General features: G+C 48.3%; 1 protein-coding gene across 1 annotated transcript in view; it reads left to right on the plus strand.

The window, feature by feature from the left end:
* The first annotated feature begins 5,482 nt into the window (after positions 1-5,482).
* The window catches only part of gmcl1 (germ cell-less, spermatogenesis associated), a 55,876-nt gene continuing 38,814 nt past the window's right edge, over positions 5,483-22,544 (plus strand). Inside the window, exons 1-3 of the mRNA XM_072553895.1 lie at positions 5,483-5,786; positions 8,461-8,584; positions 13,334-13,430. Coding sequence (XP_072409996.1) covers positions 5,608-5,786; positions 8,461-8,584; positions 13,334-13,430 — 400 coding nt within the window. The 5' untranslated portion in view covers positions 5,483-5,607. The remainder of the gene's footprint in view (positions 5,787-8,460; positions 8,585-13,333; positions 13,431-22,544) is intronic.

Consider the following 22,544-nt stretch of genomic DNA (forward strand, 5'->3'; position numbering starts at 1 on the left):
GGGCCCCTTATCTCAGGAAGGATGTGCTGGGAATTAAATAGCCAGGGATACCAGACTATTCGGAAGGATAGACAGGAATACAGGGAAGGTGGTGGAACTCTGATATTCGAGGACAACATCAGGGCGGTGCTGAGAGATGATATAGGTTCTATGGAGCATGCAGACAAATCCATTTGGGTGGAAATTATAAATTCTAAGAAGAAAAGGTTACTGTTAGGGGTAGTCTATTGGCCACCAAATAATAACATCACATTGGGGTGGGCAATAAACAAAGAAATTACTCATGACTGTGAAAATAGTATGGTAATTATCATGGAGGATTTTAATCTACATGTCAATTGGTCGAACCAGGGCAGCTCTGAGGAGGAATTCATTGAGTGTATCCGTGATAGTTTTCTTGAACAGTATGTAATGGAACCGACGAGGGAGCAACCTATCCTAGATCTGGTCCTGTGTAATAAGACAGGAATAATTAATGACCTCATAGTTAGGGATCCTCTTGGAAGGAGCGATCACAGCATGATTGAATTTAGAATACAGATGAGGAGTGTAAAGATAAAATCCAATACCAGGGTCCTGTGCTTAAACAAAGGAGACGACGATAGAATGAGAGAGGACTTGGCTAAAGTAGACTGGAAACAAAGATTTTATGACAGGGGCAACTGATGAGCAGTGGAGGACTTTCAAAGCAATTTTTCAACATGTTCAGTGAAAGTATATACACCAGTGAAAAGGAAGGACTGTAAGAGAAGGGGTACTCTGCCATGGGTGTCTCCGAAAATAAGGGACACTATCAAATTGAAAGAGCAGGCGTATAAAGTGGCCAGAACAGCAGGAAACTAGAAGATTGGGAAAACTTTGAAGGTCAACAGAAAGCCACAAAAGAGCTGTAAGTAAAAGTAAGATAGAACATGAGAAAAAACAAGCACAGAAAAAGCAGAAGCACGGATCACAAAGGTTTCTGCAAATATATGAGACGAAAAAGAGTGGCGAAAGTAAAACATTGGTGCTTTTAGATTAGATTACGTACAGTGTGGAAACAGGGCCTTTGGCCCAACAAGTCCACACCGACCCTCCGAAGAGCAACCCACCCAGACACCATTCCCCTACATTTACCCCTGCACCTAACACTACTGGCAATTTAGCATGGCCAATTCACCTGACCTGCACATCTTTGGACTGTGGGAGGAAACCTGAGCACCCGGAGGAAACCCACGAAGACACGGGGAGAATGTGTAAACTCCATACAGTCAGTCGCCTGAGGCGGGAATTGAACCCAGGTCTCTGGCGCTGTGAGGCAGCAGTGCTAACCACTGTGCCACCATGTCACCTACCGTGCCTCCGCTTTTGAGGAGGAGAAGAGGCATTTAGTTATGGGATATGATGAAATGGCCAAGGCACTGAATAGGTGTTTAGTATTGGTCTTCACAGTGGACGGCACCAATAACATGCCAGGAATTGACAAAGAGACAAAGGTAAGGACCTGGAAAAAAGTCATTATTACTGCAGACGTAGTGTTGGGCAAGCTATTGGAGCTAAGGATAGACAAGTCTCCTAGCTCTGATGGAATGCATCCCAGGGTACTAAACAAGATGGCAGCAGAAATAGCAGGTGGGCACGCGGTAATTTTCCAAAATTCCCTGGACTCTGGGGCAATTCCAGCAGATTGGAAAATAGCAAATGTGACGCCACTGTTTAAAAAGGGAAGTGGACAAAAGATGAGGAATTATAGCGCGGTGAGCTTAACCTCTGTAGTGGGGATGATGCTGGAGTTTATGATCAATGAAGAAATAGCAGGGCATCGCGAAAGAAATTGTCCCATTGTACAGACGCATCATGGGTTCATGAAGGGCAGGTCATGCTTCACATATCTTTTGGAATTCTATGAAGACATTTCAAGCAAGGTAGACAACGGGGACCCAGTGGATATGGTGTACCTAGATTTGCAAAAGGCCTTTGACAAGATGCCACACATGAGGCTGCTGCATAAGATAAGGATGTGTGGTGTTAGGGTAGAGTATGAGCCGTGGATAGAGGATTGGTTGACTGAAGGAAGCAAAGAGTGGGGATAAATGAGTGGTATTCCGCCTGGCAATCAGTGAATAGTTGTGTGCCTCAGGGATCGGTGTTGGGACCACAATTATTTACAATTTAGAGAGATGATTTGGAGTTAGGGACCACGTGTCTGCAGGTACAAGTAATTAGGAAGGCAAATGGAAATTTTTCCTTCATTGCTGAAGGGGTTGAGTTGAAAAGCAGAAAGGTAATGTTACAGCTCTACAAGGTGCTGGTGAGGCCACACCTGGAGTACTGTGTGCAGATTTGGTCTCCTTACTTCAGAAAGGATGTACTGGCACTTGGGGCGGGGTGCAGAGGAGGTTCACTGGGTTAATTCCAGAGTTCAGGGGGTTGGCTTATGAGGAGAGGCTGAGGAGATTCGGATTATATTCATTGGAATTCAGAAGAATGAGGGGGAGGGGGGATCTTATAGAAATGCATAGAACTATGAAGGGAATTGATAAAATAAAAATAGGCAGGATGTGTCGACAGGTGGGTGATCGGAGAACAAGAGGGCATGGCCCCAAGATTAGAGGAAGCAGGTTTAGAACTGTACTGAGAAGGAACTTCTTCACCCAGAGGGTTGTGAATCGACGGAATTTCTTGCCAGGGAAGCAGTTGATGCTACTTCAAAAATCACTTTTAAAGCTAAGGTAGATACTTCTGTGAAAAATAAAGGAATTAAGGGACACGGTGAGAGGGTGGGTAAGTGGAGCTGAGTCCACGAAAAACCATGATCTTATTGCGTGGCAGAGCAGGCTCAAAGGGCTGGACGGCCTACTGGTTCTTATGGTTTTGGAAGGATTCCCGAGGAGGTTAATGTGAATGATCGCTGGGATGAAAGGTTTGTCGTGTGAGGAGCGGTTGATGATTCTGGGTCTGCATTTGATGGAGTTTCGAAGGATGAGGGGAATCTGATTGAAACTTACAGAACACTGATAGGTCTGCACAGAGTGGTCACAAAGATGTTTCCACCAGTCGCAGAGACTAGGACCTGAGGGCACAGCCTCAGAGTGAAGGGACAACCCTCTTGAACTGAGATGAGGAATTTCTTCAGCCATAGGCTGATTAATCTGTGGAACTCATTACCACAGAGGGCTGTGGAGGCCATGTCTTGAATGTATTTAAGACAGAAACACAGAACCTTGATTATTAACGGCATCAAAGGTTCTGTGGAGAAGGCAGGTTAATGGAGTTGAGGAACCGATCAGCCATGATCAAGTAGCAGAGTAGTTGATGGGCCAAATTACCTAATTCTGTTCTGATACCTTTTAGTCAGCTCATAGTTAGATCTACATTAACAGCCAGTTTGGGTGAACAGATTGCTTGGCCACACCAGAGACCGCATCTGTGGAGGTCTGGAAATGTGACCCAGAGACATGGTCCTGCTGCTCGCTGTGTATTGGAAGGATTGACACCTTGGCAGTTCCTGATGAAGGGCTCCTGCCCGAAAAGTTGATTTTCCCGCTCCTCGGATGCTGCCTGACCTGCTGTGCATTTCCAGCACCACTCTAATCTTGACTGTAATCTCTCGCATCTGCAGTCCTCACTTTCACCCTGGCAATTACCTCCTCCTGTGGGTCAAGGCAGTCAGTCGACCTGCTAAGTGCATTCTAAATCATCGAGGGCGAAGAAATGAAACATTTACTTTCCAAATGTTTTAATTAAAAATGAATCACTGCTGCTGTTCAATCAGAGATGACCCCCCTCCCCCTAATTGTCTGAAAGGATTTGCAAGAGATTCTGCTCTTTGTCCTGTCACAGGAAGGTTCAGTTTGGGCCCAGGTTGCTGTATTCTCCATGGTAGGGAAGACATTACTTACGCAGAGTACTCAGGGGGGCAGCTGAAACTGCAGCTCCGAAATGCTGCAGCAAAGATGAGGAATGACAGATTGCTGTCAATCCTCACAGTGAAACACAGCTCCATGCTCCACATTGACATGCTTTCACCATCTCTGGGAATATCTGTGAGTCTGAAAGACCTGCTGAGTTCCTCCGGCATTCTGCTGTTCATATTTTCCAGCCTCTGCATCCTTTTTGTTTGAGTGATTTTCCCATGGCCTAAGGTACACAAGCTCCAGTGCATCAACCACTCAGGAAGAGAAGCAAGCCATTCACACCTTCTCCCTTCTCCTCTAATTGATTCGATCTTTGTGAATTCCTTAATTCCACCAACATGTTTTGTCCCAATAAACCCAAGTGGCCGTGAACAAGACAAGTTTGGTAATTTTTCAACTGCTTCTTGGGACCTTGTGGTTCAGATTACCACTGCCCTTTCTTTGAAAGTTTGCATTAAGACGTCAGCTCTTAATCATTCTGATCTTCCCAAGCCCTGGCCCCCATTCAGCTTCAACAATGGTGTCTCCAATCCGGTCTAGTTATTTACCACTTGCATTGTAGCTGTGGTCTTGCCTTGAGAAGACTGATGTGGAGGTGCTGGTGTTGGGACTGGGGTAGACAAAGTCAGAAGTCACACAAAACCAGGTTACAGCCCGACAGGTTTATTTGAAATTCCAGGCTTTCGGGAGACTGCTCCTTCATCAGCTGTTTTTGATAAAGAAGAGCACTCAGCCACAGAATTGAAAGGCAGGGAGCTCAAAAGCTCAAAGAATTCTCCTGATGTCTGCGTGGGTTTCCTCCCACAGTCCAAAGACGTGCAGGCCAGGTGAATTGGCCATGCTAAATTGCCCGTAGTGTTAGGTGCATTAGTCAGAGGGAAATGGGACTGGGTGGGTTACTCTTCGGAGGGTCGGTGTGGACTTGTAGGGACGAAGGGCCTGTTTCCACACTGTAGGGAATCTAATCTAATCTCAAAACTGGTGTGAGTGGAATGTGGAAACAGGGGACAAGATTCGACACTCCACTCGCAGCAGCATCAGGAGGGGTATGGGCCAAGCGCTGGCAAACGGGACAAGATCCATTCAGGATATCGGCTCGGCATGGACGGGTTGGACCGAAGGGTCTGTTTCCATGATGTACATCTCTATAACTCCGCGTGACGAGGTGTGAGGGCTACGCCGGAGGACGGGACGGGACGGGGCCGGAGTAACTCTTTCGGGAGCCGGCGCCGTGAACCCCAGGAGCAGGTCAACGAATCACACGAGGCCGGGCGAGGACCCAGCGGGTTCGCCTGAAGAACCCACAGGCTTTGGGAGGGCGCCCCCCCCACCCCATCGTCGGGGGAGGGGGCAACGCCACGAAGAGCCTGTGATCTCGAAGGTGCCAAACCGGCGGGTGATTTTTGTTGTACTTGGTCCACCCCAGTCCAACATCATGAGGAAGGAGTGGCCTCGCAGGATCATGGGGTTGGGGTTGGAGGGGGAGGGGGCGCTGTGAATTTCGGTTGCGCACCCGGAATGGGGCAGCGGTGCGTCCTCGCTTTAAGAGGGAGGCGGGCTGTGATTGGTGGAGAGCTGGGCCCCACCCCCTCCCTCCGGGCGGGGACAAGATGGCGGCGAGCTGGTGGAGCAGGAGGCGGCGCCGCCGGAGGAGGAGGAGGAGGAGGGGAAGCTCCGATTGAGAGAGAGAAAAAATAACCCGGGAAGGTCAATGGGCGGCCTAGGCAGCCGGCTGGTGTCCGCCGCCCTCCCCTCGGGCGCCTCCAAGTGCCAATGCGAGTGCGAGCGGAGGAAGCGCAAACGGCGGCGCGGGGAGGAGGAGGAGGGAGACGACTACGACGACGACGAGAGCGGGAGGCCCGAGGCCTTGGAGGCGGCCGGGCCGCGGAGGTGAGGGGCGCATGCGCAGCGTCTCCCCTCCGGCGGCGGTTGGTCACGTGGCTCCGCGCGCTGGAGGTAGGTCACGTGTCCCTCCGCGGCGTCGAGGGCGGAACTGAGCGCGTGCGCGACTTACCCGGGTGGAGGTCACGTGACCTGTTCTAGCTGGACAGTTCTGCTCCACTTTGTCTCTTGTGTCTTTCCAAGCCCAGTGCAGGGAGGTTGCTGCAACCCACAGGACTCTGCACTGAACATCCCCAGAGCAGGCATTTGCGCACTGGCACCTTGCCCTAAGTGCAGCGAAAGTGGAATTGTAGGTCCTGGAGGAACCTCCCGCTTCTAGTGGTTAGCAGGAACCAAACGGGTAGAAGGGCCTCAGTGCATGCTGCAGATACCTCCCTAGTACACCTCAATACCCGTTCTCTCCCATCATTGATATCTTGACTTGTGCCCAGGTCGGAGTGGATTCAGGGTTCCCAGAAATGTGGGTGCCCCTTCCTACCCCATTCCAGGGTCAGTGTGTCAAGTTTGGGAATATTCTGATTGGTTTTGTGTTCTGTATCCTGATGTTAGAGGGGAGTGTCTGGAATAGGTTTCCACGAGTGGATTGGAAATGAAGGATGGTGGGTCTGTGTTTGATGGAGTTCAGAAGGAGTGAGGAGTGATCTGATGGTCGCATTGGGAATGCTGAAGAGCCTGGATACGGTGTAGATCCAAAAGGTTCTTCCATGCAGAAGAGATACTGGTATCCAAGGGCACAGTCTCAGAATCAAGGGACAACCTTTCAGAACTGACGTGAGGAGCAATTTCTTCAGCAGAGGGTAGTGAATCTGTCCAATCATTACAGCAGAAGGCTGTGAAGGTCGTCATGCAGCATTTCTAAAACAGTCATACTTTGGGTCCTGATTTGGTAAAGGGATCATTGGTTCAGGGGCGAAAGCAGGAGACTGAGATTGAGAAACATTTCAGCCATGATTGAATGTGAGAGTAGACTTGATGGGTCAAATCGCCTAATTGGACTCTAGTATCTTCTGGCCTTAAGCCTGTCGTTCAAGAAACAGTGAATGACGCTGAGTGCCAAACAGACTTACCGACATGCAGAGAGGAAGGAGATAGAGTGACCATTGCCAGCCCATTCATGCTCTCAAGAGGAGCCTGATCGCACTTGAAACATGCTCCTTTTTTCTCTCTCTGTGGATGCAGCTGAACTTGTGTTTCTCCACCACATTGTTTTCATATTCCAGTATTTGCTGTCAGTCCAGGTTCTATTAACAGGGAGGCCATTCTGCCCGTTGAGCCTGCTGTGCCATTCACTAAGGTCACAGTTGATCGAACTGCAACTTTGAAGCCACGTTCCCACCTATCTCCGATTAATTTTTCTCCCCCTTGCTTGGCAACAATCGATCTGCCTTTGCCTTACAAAGATTTATTGCCTCTTTTCTTGAAAAAGAGGTGAAAAGGCTCAAAGAGTAACTACCCTCTGAGATCAAACAATTTCACTGAACTTAGGGTGTAGGTTTGATATCCAGGCGTTTCATTACCTGGCGAGGTAACATCATCAGTGGCGACCTCCAAGTGAAGCGAAGCTGTTGTCTCCTGCTTTCTATTTCTATCTAATTATGGCCTAATTTCTGCTCCCATGTCTGAGGGTATCCATTCTCAGTGTTGTGAAATAACTCTTCAACTATCTCTCACTACATTGCTGTTGACCGGTCCTTTACCAATTTACTCTACGACAATCTCCCTGAAATAATTTCTTCAAAAAAAGTCTCACCTCCACTCTGCTTACAGTGATCAGTTATTTTCAGAGGGTCCCTATAGTGTGCAAGCGGACCATTCAGCCCATTGAGTCTACACGGACCCTGCAAACAATATCCCACCGAGACTAATTCCTTAACCTATCTCTGTCACCCTGCATTTCCCATGGGTAATCCATCTCGTCTGCACATGGCTGGGCTGTGGGAGGATGTGCCAACTCCAGACAGTCACCTGCAGCTGGAATCAAACCTGGGTCCCTGGTGCTGTCAGGCAGTAGTGCTAACCACCGAGCCACTATGGTGCCCCATTTAGAGGTTGCTTTGTTTGCAGGAAGTGTTTCTGAGCAGGGTATTTATTGAGGGAAGTAACATAGGTGAGGCAAAAAGTCCTTTGATCCCTGGTTGGTGGGTGTGATGGCCCGACCTATCCTTGTGTAATTTAGACCCAGACCCAGGTGAGGATCCTGTGCTCGAGGTTAAGATAGGTAACCAGTAGCTGAACCGGTGACCATTCAGTGGCAGTGTCAGATTCACTGTAAAGTTCAGGAAGACAGAGTGCTGGAGGATCCTTTGGGAAAAGGATGGTCTTTGAGGTATGTGAGAGTCCAGCTGCAGGAAACCAGCTCATGCTGTCTTTTCCCTGGGCAGACTGCTGGTGACCCTGAAAGATTGGAGGTTGCTGCAAGTTTCAGAACAGCAAACTGGTGAGGTTTGGAGAAATGCTGAGGACTAGCTATGGGCATGTAGCCATCAGGTCCGACTATGAGGGAGCTTGGTCAGTTCACGCAGCACTCGGAGTAAATCTCAGTCTTCAGAGCGTGCTCCACCTTTGTATCCCAGCTGATTAAAGAACCATCCCAATTGTCTACTGCATCACTATTTGTTTTAGTTGTATTATTACAGCAGGCTCCATTCTCTTCATTTCACAGGAAAAAGTTGAAAAGCACTTCCAAGTATATTTACCAAACTCTCTTCCTCGCTGGGGAAAACAGTGACATCACCATCTCTGCTCTGGGACAGGAATGGCATCTTCACAAGATTTACCTCTGTCAGGTAGGAGATGTCCACCTTTACGGGGTGTCCCTGTGTCAGAGAGAGAGAGAGAGAGAGAGGGCACTGCCCCCTTTACGGGGTGTCCCTGTGTCAGAGAGAGAATGCTGCCACCTCACTCTGTCTCTTATGGAGAGAATGTTTTGACCTTGTTCTGAACCCCATGCAAACCGCCCCTGGTGAGGAACAAGGAGAAATTTCTGAAAATGGCTGGAGTTCTGTCCTCCTTTGTGTTTGCCTGTGACTGAAGATCAAGCTGATTAGACTGTTGAGGTTTCTGGAGATTCGGAATCGACAGACTGGATTGCACTGTGAAGTGCAGGTCAAATATCAACCATCATCTTCCTGATCCTTGAGAGGCAGAATGGTCTGCTCCTTCCCTGATGACCTGCATTCTTTCCCAGCTTGAAAAGCCTGCAGTATCACAGAGTCATACAACACGGAAACAGACCCTTTAGTCCAGCCAGTCTGTGCTATGTCATAGTCCCAAACTAAACTCCGTCCCACCTGCCTGCGATTGGCCCATATCCCTCCAAACCTTTCTCATTCATGTACCTCGTATTTTCTATTAATTCATGGGATGAGGGCATCGTTACTTTGGCCAGCTTTTGATGCCCATCCCTAATTCCCCAGAGGGCAGTTTGGAGTCACCCACATCGCTGGAGGTCTGGAGTCACATGTAGACCAGATCAGGTAAGGATGGCAATTTCCTTCCCTCAATGGCAAGGGTCATTGACCAAAGTGCCTTTTCAACAGGACTCTCAGCCTCCACTTTGTCTGCAAGTTCATTCTACACACAAACCACTCTCTGTTTAAAAAAAATCACAAAGCCCCATCATGACCTTTCAAAGTCTTTCTCGACTCGCCTTAAAACTCTTCTGCCGAGTCTTGAAATCCCCCATCCGAGGGAAAAGCCACATGCCATCCACCTTGTGAATGTCTGTCTGTAAGGTCACCCTTCAACCTCCTATGCTCCCATGACAAAAGTCCCAGCCTCTCCAACCTCCCGTTATACCTCAAACTCTCGATTCTTAGCAATATCCTGGTAAATCTCTCTGAACCCTCTCCAGCTGGATAATATCCTTCCTGTAACAGGGTGACCAGAACTGTACACAGTACTCCAGAAGGTGCCTCACCAACATCCTGTACAATCTCAACATAATACCGCAACTCTGATACTCTAAGGTCTGAACAATGAAGGCAACTGTGCTAAGTGTTGAGTTAACCACCTTATCTGTATGTGATGCAGAACTCAGATAATTATGTACCTGAACCCCTGATCTCTCTGCTCAACGACACTGCCCAAGGTCCAACTTTTAATTTTTAGTTTTGTCTTTGTTTGGTTTGCCAAAATGTAAAACCTCATATTTCTCCATATTAAACTCCATCTGTCACTCTTCATCATCCCTTTGACCCAGTCGATCAAGACCTTTTTATAATCTTAGATAACCTCCTTCACTCTCCACCATACTATCAACCTTGGTTTCATCTGCAAACTTACTAACTATGCTTTCAATATTCTCATCAAAATCATTTCTGTAAATGACAAACAAAACTGGACCTCGCACTGATCCCTGTGGAACACCACTGATCACAGGTCACCAGTCCAAAAGACAACCCTCTACCATTTAGAATAGAATAGAATGGAATAGAAAAGTACAGCACAAAACAGGCCCTTTGGATCACGATGTTGTGCTGAGATTTAATCCTAATGTAAAATATAGTAATTTAACCTATGCACCCCTCAACGCACTGCTATCCATGTGCAATTCCAGCAGTCGCTTAAATGACCCCAACAACTCTGTTTGTAGCTAAGTACTTGACCAACTTCAGATCCGTCTCAAACAGAAATTCAGGAAATGAGACTTCATCCTGCCAGTGCTAAAAACACCAACTGGTGAGAGAGAGAGAGCAATGTCACAAAAACAGCAAGGATGCAGACAGCAGAAACCAGGAGAGGAGGCAGAGACCAGCATCCAAGAACAACACCAACTGAGAGCTGTGTGATACAAGAGCAGAGGAAGGAATGACAACATAACAGCAGTGAGAGAGAGGAGGAGATCAGCAGGGACTGTCAGAGAGAGAGAGAAAAACTGTGTGTGTGTGAGAGAGAAAAAGAGACAAACAAAGCGAGAGTGAGAGATGAGTACAGGATGAGAAAGAGATATGGAGGGAAATGAGAGAGTAATGAGCAGCAGTGAGGCAGAAAGACAAATCTGGCTGGACTGTATCAGGGAGTGTGGGAAAAGAGGTAATGATTTAAGAAATACTCGGTCATGTTCTTCAGGGAAGGAAATCTGTCATTGCCTAATCTGGCTTCCATGTGACTGCAGACCTCCTGATCTTGTACTGTCTTCTGGGTAATCAGGGCTGAACAAGAAATGTTGGCTCAGCCAGCGACACCCACTCCCCATGACCATGGTTTCAGAAAGGAGAGAGATTACAGCATGAGATCGAAACAGCCGCACGGGCCATGCAGCTTTGATCAGAGAGCCCAGAAGTAACTGAGAGAGGTTCAAACTCAGGGAGTCTGTTCAGGCCCCTAGCCATACTGCCAAGAGGACTTTCTGGGGAGAAGCTGCTCCTGCCTGGTACTGTGTCACTGAGAGACCACACCTGGAGGGCTGAGTATTCAGGAAAGGATGTCATCCCTTCAGAAGCATCAGGGGAGGTTCCATCGATGGACTGTTACCATGTTAGGGTTTCTTCTGAGGAAAGGCCTGGACATATTGGATGTCTGAAAGATCACAGGATATGTGACTGAAACACTGAAGATCTTAAAGGGCCTGTTCCCCTGGAGAGAGCGATTGAACACAGGGCCATGCTTGAAAAAGAGGAGTGTCCCTTTTAAGGTGGTGAAGAGGAGGAATGTTTCCTCTCCGGTTGTTGGTTTAGAATGCTCTCTGCCCAGAAAGCAGCCAAGGCTAGGTCCTGGAGACTCTACAGGGCTGAGTCATTCCTCCTCTGCATTGATGAGGGAGGGGAAAGGTTACCAAAGGGCAGACAATAAAGTGAAAGGTCAAAGGGAGATGAGTCAGCATCTCATGGTGTGTGGGAGCAGATTCAATGGGTTGAATGGGCTTTGCAGTTCTCTATCCCTCACCTCATTTTTTTCTACTGGAGGATAGATTGGAATTTCCAATGTGCCACCCCCATCCCTGTCATGTGGAGGTGATCGGGGCTCGCAGATGTCTGGCTGTGCTGCCTCACCTGGCTGATCAGCCCTGCTTTGACTGAATAGATTCAGTGCAGTCTTTGCAAACAGCTGGTTTGGATGAATGTGAACTCTGCTGTGAATCACTGTTAGTGATCAGCCCCAACCTGGGGTTTCCAAGTTAGCTCACAGCCTGCCTGATCTTCTGTGTGGAGGAGGAGGAGACTGGGGGTGGGGGGGGTGTTCGTCAATTCACCTAGAGTTGAAATCCAGGTGAGCAGGAATGCCTCGAGTGTGTGATCAGGGACCGAGAGAAATATTTGTTGCCATTTCAGAAGCTGCTGTTTTTTTTTGGAACAATGCAGGAGTTGACAGAATTAGCTCTCTAATTATAAGGAGCCAAGAAATTGCACATTCTGACGAAAAGAGGGAGCAATTAAATGGAGACCATCGATGAGAAGGGGCCAATTACTGTGAGACTGCTGTATAATTTCACATACCACTAGAATCCCTGGGTAACATAGCTAACTTTCTTTTAAAGTGAGAGGGATATCCTTGCAGGGATTTGTGTTTTCGGTTTTAAAGCTGTTCAGAGCCATTCACTCATGACCAGCCTGGAGAAGCCTCACCTCTGAAGGAGTTCGATGTTCTGGGAGATCAGTGAATTCTTCCATGTGTCACATCACTGCATCCTTCTCCTTTGTTTCCCACAGACCTGAGAGGTTTCACTCAGTCAGGATCAGTCACTCCTCCTTCCATACCAGGAGAGGCACTAGCCTCACCGTGAGACTCTGAATCCAGAGACCCGGCTTTGAATCCAGCTGTGGCACATTTGCAAATTGGAACTCGATTCAAAATCTGGAATTGCCAGTTGAATGGTGACTATAAAACCAGTGTCGATTGTCAGGAAATCCCATCTGATTCAATCATGTCCTTTCGGGAAGGGAATCTGCCATCCTTACCTCGTCTGGCCTACATGTGACTCCAGACCCACAGGGATGTGACTGGATCGCAATTACCCTCTGGGCATTTGGGGATGGGCAGGAAATGCTGGCCCAGCCAGTGATGTGGTCATTGCTGTTGAGAATGAACAGGCAAATCCTTTGTTGGCTTGTGTGACTGGAGTTGTCTGAATACTCAGCCGGTTGACATCAGCCTGGGACTATCAGCAGTTGACCTCAGGGTGAAGCTGTTCAGTGCTGATAGTGTTCACCTTGACCACCGCTGAATGTGTGCCACAGGCTGCCCACATCAAGCATCCCTTTCTTTTGCCCTGTTGACCCTCTGCCTCTTGGGAGATGAAGTCCTGGCCCCAATGCTCTACTCCATTTGACACAGCAAAGAAGCCAAGGGTCAAACCTCACTCAGGGACCAGTTCACGTCACACCAACCTCTGTTTCCAGCTCTCTCTCCTTCAGTCCTGTGGGTAGGTCACACTGGACTTGAAGTGTTAACTCTGCACTCTCTCCATCGATGCTGCCAGATGTGCTGACTTTCTGACCACATCGCACTAGCTGTAATTTTGTGTACTGTGGCTTGTCAGCAGCCAGGCAAGGCACCTAACCCGTGAATATTTTTGTTTGTTCTGTATTTTGCAGTCTGGCTACTTTTCAAGTATGTTCAGTGGGTCATGGAAAGAGTCCAACATGAGCTACATCGAACTGGAGATCCCTGACCAGAACATCGACACCGAGGGTACGTTTCTCTGTTTCAATGCTGGATCAAACAGGAACTACCAATACTGATGTGTCATTTGAGAGTTGGTAGGCACAGCAATAGGGGTACAGTTTGCAGTTTCCAAACAGTGTCTTCACTCAGGGCTGTGTCACTGTTTGCATCTGTCTACCCCGGGGGGGGGTTTTGGTGTCCTGATGTGGCTGATGGTTAAGGCTGGATGGGTAAGTTGATCTGTCAGGAAAGTGAGGGTGACAGTGAGCACATGTGAAAGCAGCTTGGAAGGCCAGGTTGAGACACGATGGTTTAAATTGGTGGAGCAGGCTCAGGAGGCTGTACTGTCTGCTCCCATTCATAGGCATTATCAACTTCTGGCAGCAAACTCGTCTTGTCAGGTTTCTCATTTTGTTTGTTCATGAGCCATGGGAGTCACTGGCTGGGCCAGTATTTATCTCTCGTCCCAAGTTGCCCCTTGTGAAGGTGGGAGTGAGCTGCCTTCTTGAATAGCTGCAGTCCATGTGCTGTGGGTTGACCCACAATGCCCTTCAGGGGAGACTTCCAGGATTGTGACCCAGTAACAGTAAAGGAATGGCGATGTATTTCTCAGTCAGAATGGGGAGGGGCTCAGGGGAACTTGCAGGGGGTGGTGTTCCCATGTATCTGCTGCCTTTGTCCTTCTGGATGGAAGTGGTTGTGGGTTTAGAAGGTGCTGCCTGAGGATCTTTGGTGAATTGTTGCAGTGCATCTTGGATATAGTGTATACTGAGTGTAGGTGGTGGAGGGAGTGGGTGCTTGTGGATGTGGTGCCAATCAAGTGGGTGCTTTGTCCTGGATGCTGTCAAGTTTCTTGGACCTGCAGTCGTCCAGGCAAGTGAGTATTCCATCCCACTCCTGACTTGGGCAGACAATGGGGAGACAGGAGGTGTATTACTTGCTGCAGGATTCCCAGGCTCTGACCTGGTTACAGGCCTGAATGAGATCTCCAGTCATGCTCCAAAACCCCTTCAGTGCAGGTTGACAGTTGAATGATCTCTCTTCGTAAGACAAACCACAATGGCCTAGGACTATTCTGTGACACACAAAGGTGGAAGTGTCATGTCTCCCCAATGACGTGGAACACATTCCAGTGGGTTTCACGCTGCACTTGGTTTTAATTTCCCAGATAGGAGCAGTGTTGATAAACACAGCTGAAATAGCCCTCTTAGCAGTGACCAATCGGCATTCAGTAAAATGCAAGAGGTGTATTTAGATTAGATTACTTAGTGTGGAAACAGGCCCTTCGGCCCAACAAGTCCACACCGACCCGCCGAAGCGTATACCACCCAAACCCATACTCCTACATTTACCCCTTCACCTAACACTACAGGCAATTTAGCATGGCCAGTTCACCTAACCTGCACATTTTTGGATTGTGGGAGGAAACCGGAGCATCCGGAGGAAACCCACGCAGACACTGGGAGAATGTGCAAACTCCACACAGAGTCGCCTGAGGCGGGAATTGAACCCAGGTCTCTGGCGCTGTGAGGCAGCAGTGCTAACCACTGTGCCACCGTGCCGCCCACTTGTCACCAGCACTGGGTGACACACACCTCTTTGCAGCCACTGTGGTGTTTTTGAAGAGAAGCCATCGGAGCTCTGGAGCCCATCCTCCGGAAAGTCAGTCCGTGACTAATATCTGCATGACATCCACCGATGTGGAGAAACCAATGGGCTGCAGCTATCCTGTGGCTTCTGGCTGAGCAGGAAGCTGTCCCACATGGGCAGCTTGGAGGGATTTACAGGGTCGTTCTCAGTCATGAACATTAAGTAAGGGGTCTGTTCGCTCAGTTGGCTGGATGGCTAGTTGACAAAGCAGGGTCATGTCAAAAGTACAGCTTTCCCAAACTCAAAAGATAGAGAGCAGCACGGTGACTCAGTGGTTAGCACTGCTGCTTCACAGCGTGAGGGACCAGAGTTCGATTCCATTCTCAGGCTTTTGGTCTGTATGGAGTTTACACATTCTCCCAGTGTCTGCATGGGTTTCCTCCGGATGCTCCGGTTTCCTCCCAGAGTCAAGATGCGCAGGTTAGGTGGATTGTCGATGCTAAACTGCCCATAGTGTCCAGGGATGTGCAGGCTGGATGGGTTAGCCATGGGAAATGCAGGGTTACAGGGATACAATAGGGAGTAGTGGATCTGGGTGGGATGTACTTCAGAGGGTCAGTGTGGATTTGATGGGCTGAATGGCCTGCTTCCACACTCATGGTTCTAGAATGCTGAGCTGAGAGCCCCTGAGTCCACACAAGGGATGTGACGCACTGTACTACATGGTCTCGTGCCACAGTTCCTCTGACGGAGCAGCTGTCTGTCTGTCCTGCACTGGGGGTTTCAGCTGGGATTCTGTTCTCCAGGCTCTGCCGTGTGATTTTTTCCGATTCCCAGGTGTGAGCACAAGCTGACAAACTTCAAACAGCTGAAGATGTCTCTTTCTCTCATGGTTTTTGTTTTGAAGTGAAAAGCTTTAAGGTGCCCTGAATAATTGACAGGGGCTGTTTGGCTGGCTGTGTTTCAGATAGTTCGCATCCAAGGCTTCAACTTGCTGCTCTCGTGCTCAGCACTACATCTCTCTCTCTCTCTCTCTCTCTCTCTCTCTCTCTCTCTCTCTTTCTCTCTCGCTCAGCACTGCATCAGTCAAATGCAAGCAGGAAGAGAGAGAGTGAGAGAGACTGCTGGTGCTTCAGGGTGAACACGCAATAGACAGACACTGTAGTTATTCTGGTGCAGCTATTTAAGGACCCCTTGAACAGGTCAAATTGTCTTGAAACCTGCGGGGATGCTTCATGAAGGGAACAAAGCCTACACTTTCTGCCTATGCTACAGAGAATAGCTTTCAAATGACTTCCTTTTTTATTTCCACCCTTTCCAGGGTGTAAGAGAACTGAGACTGTGGGAGACTGAGCCCTGGCTGCCCTCAGTGTTGTGGAGGAGCTTCAGTTTGGACACCATTGACCCTGAAAGGCTCCTAACCTTCACCGCTGACTCCCTGGCAGACCATTTTCCCAGACAGGGTGGTGGGCATAGGGAAATGGCTGTCTGAGTCGGTGGTCGAGGCAGGGACACCATTTGATAAGATGGTGACTGGCCTGAGTTTTGTGGGCCACCTTTCAGATTGGTTGGATTCATGTGTTTCAAGAGAGTCTGCTGGTACATGGAGAGGGGTCATGGGTCGGAGACAAACACATGTTAGGCTGCATTGTGTAAATCAAACCCAACTTTACCAAGCGTATCACTCTGGTTTCACACTTCACTCGTTGGCTTGGCATCGAAATTCTATCAGGAGTGTTAGATGTCACAATTTCTTGACCTCCCTTTGGACTATTTCCTGAGTGGCGTTTGAACTCTGACCCCTGTTATTTTGGAAATAGCTCTGTGAAGGCTTGTGACATGAGAGACGGTGTTGTGGGCATTCTCGCCCTGACTTGACAGCCTGGTTATCTGCCACTGCTATTCCCATGGTTAAGCAGTTGCGAAAGCATCAAGCTGCCAAAATGCAAATTACAGTTTAAGATCATGCTTGGAATCCAGTGAGTCAAGAGCATTTTGCCTTTTTTTTTAATGTTTTAATGGGTTGCTTAGGTGTGCAGCACAGGGCCTTGGAGGATTCTTAAGTGTGTGACTATATGTCAGCTTGCTGTTAGTTTGGGAACTGGAGAAAGCTCTTTAGCCACTTGAGCTTGCTTCAAGGTTTAATTCAATTAGTGCTGACGTTTGCTTTCGTTCTTATTGTGATTCGAAGTTGCCTATCCCTCAACACCCTGCCATGACATCAGTGCCGTCAGTGTTTCTTATTTCCACAGTGGTTTAGGAAAGGACACCACCCCGCGATGAGAAAGCTGCTTCCAACTGTCACTCTGAAGTAGTTGTTGTGTTTTGAATGTTCTTCCCATTTCCCAAATGAGATTGGGTGTGAGAGGTTGGTGGCCTTGGGGCTTGTTGCTCATGGCTATGGGGCTTCCCCCTGCCCCAAGCTTGACGTGGAGTGGTGCCCTTGAAGCTGAGTGATCACCCTCAGGGAGTGAGCCTCGCTGAGAATATCTCGTTCTGAAGAAGAGTGTGAAACATTCACTCTGTTCCTCTCTGCACAGACACTGTCAGAGCTGCTGAGTTTCTCCAGCATGCTGTGTTTGTTTCACGTGTTCGGTATTCTGCCTTCAGTTTCCCAGCACAGTTGGGTTTGCTGTATACAGCCTTACAAATTCATTGAACATTTGCAACATATTGAGCAAGTCATCAGTCAACCTGTTAAACGCGAGGTAGCACAAGCCAAGTTTATACAAATGTTCCTCCTGATTTAATCCATTCAAGCTGCAAACACACCCTCTGGTGAATCTGCATTCTATTACTCACTCTCAAACTATTACATTACCCAACAAAGTGAAGAACTGAAATCGAACATTGGATTCTGACCATCCAATCATAGAGCTGTACAGCATGGAAACAACCCCTTTAGTCCATCCCATCCACACGCACCAGAAATCTGAAATTACTCTAATCCCATTTGCTAGCATTTGGCCCGTATTCCTGATGTACCCATCCAGATGCCTTTTGAATGTTGCAATTGTACCAACCTCCACCACTTCCTCTGGCAGCTCATTGCATACATGCACCACCCTCTGTGTGAAACATTTGTCCCCTTAGGTCCCTTCTAAATTGTTCCCATCTTATCTTGAACCCATGCCTTCTAGTTTCATACTCGCCAACTCCAGGAAAAAGAAACCTTGTCTATTTATCTTATCCATGCCCATTGTGATTTTGTAAACCTCTGTAAGGTCACCCCTCAGCCTGCGACGCTCCTGTTCAGTCTTTCCCAATAGGTCAATCCGTCCAACCCTGGCAACTTCCTTGTAAATCTTTTCTGAACCCTTTTGAGTTGGACAACATCCTTCCTATATCAATTCCTAGACCAGAATTGCACACCATATTCTGACAGTGGCCTAACCAATGTCCTGTACAGCCGCAACATGATCTCCCAACTCCAGTACTCAGTACGCTGACCAATAAAGGAAAGCATACCAAGACCACCTTCACTATCCTATCTACCTGTGACTCCACTTTCAAGGAGCTACGAAGCTGCACTCGAAGGTCTCTTTGTTCAGCAACACTCCCTCGGACCTCACCATGAAGTGTATAAATGCTGCCCTGATTTGTCTTTCCAAACTTCAGCACCTCCCATTGATCTAAATTATATTCCATCTGCCAATCCTCAGCCCTTCTTCCCTGTCCATGACACCTCCAACCTTGGGGCAACTAGTTTTCATTTTTCTCGTAACAGTTTAGCAGAGCTCTCCAGATGATTGAGGGAATATTTCCCAGCTGTGCTGTTGGGAAAACTCTGGGCAGCCAGTTGATGTTCACAACCTGCCTGATTTCACTTCACGTCGAAGCTTGTGAGGAGCAGTCTGGTGTGGGTGTGGAACAGGAGCTGGTTCTGATGTCTCAGCCACAGGCTCCAATTGGAATTCTTCTCCTCTGATTGCAACACAAGCATGTGATTGCATTCTTGAGATTACTCACTGGGAATGAGCAGCTTTTTGTTAACTTCCTCATCTTACAAATAAGACCCACAAGGAGACAATTAGCTGCAAATTGTTGTATTGTCAGGTAGGAAAATGAATGAAGATATACATTTAGTCAAAATGATTTATTTGCAAGGAGGTAATTCAATTTTGTACCGTTCTGCACATGAGCATCCAGTAGGATTTTGTTTCATTGCTACAGGCTAATTCATTATGCTTTGTCTCAATTTATCAGAATGTGAGCAATACTTCCTTTGAAAGATGACAAGCATTCATATTTATTCACCTATTATTTCTGGAATCAAATGTAAATTTCCCAACTTGCTGATGACCGTACACTTGCTGTCTCATGGAAGAACAGAGCACAACTTCTTCTGTTTTGCAACTGAAGTGACATTTCACTTCCTGGATTTATAAATAAAAAAGGTCTTTCTCTGTTCATGTCCTTTTTAAAATCCACTGGATTTGAAGTGATTTCTGTTAAAAGATGAACATGCAGCAGGAATAAGCGACCTGATCTGCCAGGGTTAGCTCCACCATTTTGAATGATCATTCTCTTCAAAGTTACTCTCCACTTGCTCCCCATCAGTTTTCTCATCGTTGGAGGTTTGTCATGTGATCTCATGTAAAATCATCCATCACCGACACAACACATGGCACAACTCTTTTGCAAGTGTTGGAATAAAGTTTCTCACTGCACTCCCCCTGCAGTCACAACGTGATGATCAAAGGACCTGGGACTGCTTCAGGAAGACCACATGGGAGCTCACTGAAGCTTCCACCCCAGCTGACTCCACCTCATCCATCTTCACATGGACCAAGCAACACATTCAGGCAGTTGTAAGCTCTGCTCTTTCTGATCACGAATCAACAAGCAGGTTTTCCTCTTCTGTTTGATGGCACAAGCTTTCAGGAAATATTTCTGTATTCCCCCGTACTCACTGAAGTCCCATCACAGAGGTATTTTGCTTTCTCTTCTCGCACATTTGTGATTTATAATCTGAGTATTTGTACTGTTGCTTTTTCTTCCCAGGCAGTTGAGGATTTTATTTCCTGGTCTCTTTGCTTTTCTCTCCCCGCTGCCCACTGAATCCCTGTAGTGTGGAAGCAGGCCATTTGGCACATCGAGTTCACACTGACTCTCTGAAGAACATCCTACTCCTTCTCATTTCCCCTTCCCCCATCTTACCCCAGTTCCAATCTTCCAGCTCAGCACTGTCCCATGACTTGTCCTACCTGCCTATCTTCTTTTCCACCTGTCCACTCCACCCTCCCCTCCCCCCAATCTCCATCCCCTTCACCACTCACCGATTGTACTGTATGCAACTTTCTCCCCACCCCCACCCTCCTCTCATTTATCTCTCCACCCTTCAGGCTCTCAGCCTGTATTCATGATGAAAGGCTTTTGCCCGAAACGTCGATTTTCCTGCTCCTCAGATGCTGCCTGAACTGCTGCGCTTTTCCAGCACCACTCTAATCTAGACTCTGGTTTCCAGCAGCTGGAGTCATTGTTTTTACCATGCCACCCCTTACCATGTCCCTGTGACCCTGCATTTCCAATGGCTAACCCACCTCTCCTCCACATCCCCGGAATTTAGCATGGCCAATCCCTCGAACCTGGGCATCTTTGGACAGCAAATAGACAACAAATGGCTGGAATCTGAACTGAAAACAGACAATGCTGGGAACACTCAACAGGCCAGTGCAGAGAGAGAGAGACAAAGTGTGTGTGGAGAGGCGAGCACCCTGAACACAGCTCTGCTTTCATCCTTTGTCCCATAACCTTAAGCATTGATGCTGTGCTTTGAGACCTCCAGTCATTGAATCTCTTCTGCCCTCCACTGTGTCAATGACCTGCCCTTGGGTTTTGGACTCCACCTTCCCTCTCCCTCTTGCCTGCTCCATTCTTGACTTTACACAGGAACCTCATTACCCAAATTTTGGATTACCGGCAACATCGCAAGGTCCCAATGCTTGGCTAAACTGTGTTATCCAGCATTCGATTATACGAGCAAAATACTCCCCGCTTGTGTCGTTCGAATAATCGAGGTTCCTCTGTTCTCAACTCTGCTGAGGGATTAGCCAAGTGTGAAGACTGCAGATGCTGGAGATCAGAGTCAAAAAGGGGTGGTGCTGGATAAGCACAGCAGGTCGGACAGCATCTGAGGAGCAGGAGAATCGATGTTTCAAACATCGTCATCAGGACTGTTGAGGGTGGGGGGAGGGGGTGGATCACAAGGGGGCTGATTCAATTGGCTGAACTTCAATAATTCTCACCTTCAATAATTTCTCCTTTGAATCCTCCAAACCAAAGGGGTAGCCTTGGGCACCTGCATGGGCCCCAGCTTTGCCTGCCTCTTCATTGGGTACACGGAACAGACCATCTTTCGCAGCGAACACCGGCAGCACTCCCAACCTTTGTCTCTGTTACATTGTGCCACCTCGTGCTCCTACAAGGAAGTTCAGCAGTTCATCAATTTCACAAACACCTTCCATCCTGAACTCGAGTTCACCTGGGCCATCTGAGACACCTCCCTCCCCTTCCTGGACCTCTCCATATTCATTTTTGGCAACCAATTCAACACAGACATCAACTTCAAACCCACTGACTCCCACAGCTGCCTGGACTACACCACCACCTACCCTGCCTCCAGAAGAATCGCTGTCTCATACTTCGAATTCCTCCGCCTCCACCACAGCTGCTCCCAGGAGGAGTAATTCCACTCCAGAATACCCCAGATGGCCTCCAACTTCAAGGCCTCTCCCACGTGATCAACAACGCCTTCCTGCGCATCTCGTCCACTTCCTGTGCCTCCACCCTGGAACCCCACCCCTCCCAACACAACAAGGACACAACCCCCTGGTCCTCCCCTTCCACCTCACCAACCTGCGGATACAACATATCATCCTCCGCCATTTCCATCACATAGATCCCACCACCAGAGATATATTTCCGTCCCCACCCCTGTCGGCATTCTGCAGAGACCATTCCCTCTGCCACTCCCTCATTAGGTCCACGCACCCTACCAACTCCCCCTCCACTCCCGGCACCTCCTGCCAAGAGGTGTCAAACCTGCATCCACACCTTTCCCCCCCCTTCACCTCTATCCACTGCTCCAAAAGATGCTTCCTTGTCTGGCAGAGATTTACCTGCACATCCAAACATCTCATCTACTGTGTCTGTTGCTCTTCATATGTCTCCTCTGCATTGGGGAGACAGGACAGCGATTCACAGAATGTTTCGGAGAACAAGCAACCCCACCACCCTATGGCCGAATACTTTGATTTCTCCCACTCCGCCAAGGCCATGCACGTCCTGGGCCTCTTCCATTGCCAAACCCGTACTACCCAACGCCAGGAGGAAGAATGCCTCATCTTCCAACCCCATGGCATCAGTATGGATTCCACCAGTTTCCTCATTTTCCCTCCCCAACCTTAGCTCACATCCAACCCTCTAACTCGGCACCGCCCTCTTCACCTAGCTATCTATCTTCCTTCCCACCTATCAACTCCACCCACCCTTCTGGTCTATCACTCCCACCTCCATCTACCTCGTACATTCCCAGTTGCCTTCCACCCC

This window comes from Chiloscyllium punctatum, chromosome 35 (genome assembly GCF_047496795.1).
Source record: "Chiloscyllium punctatum isolate Juve2018m chromosome 35, sChiPun1.3, whole genome shotgun sequence".
Taxonomy (NCBI): Eukaryota; Metazoa; Chordata; class Chondrichthyes; order Orectolobiformes; family Hemiscylliidae; genus Chiloscyllium; species Chiloscyllium punctatum.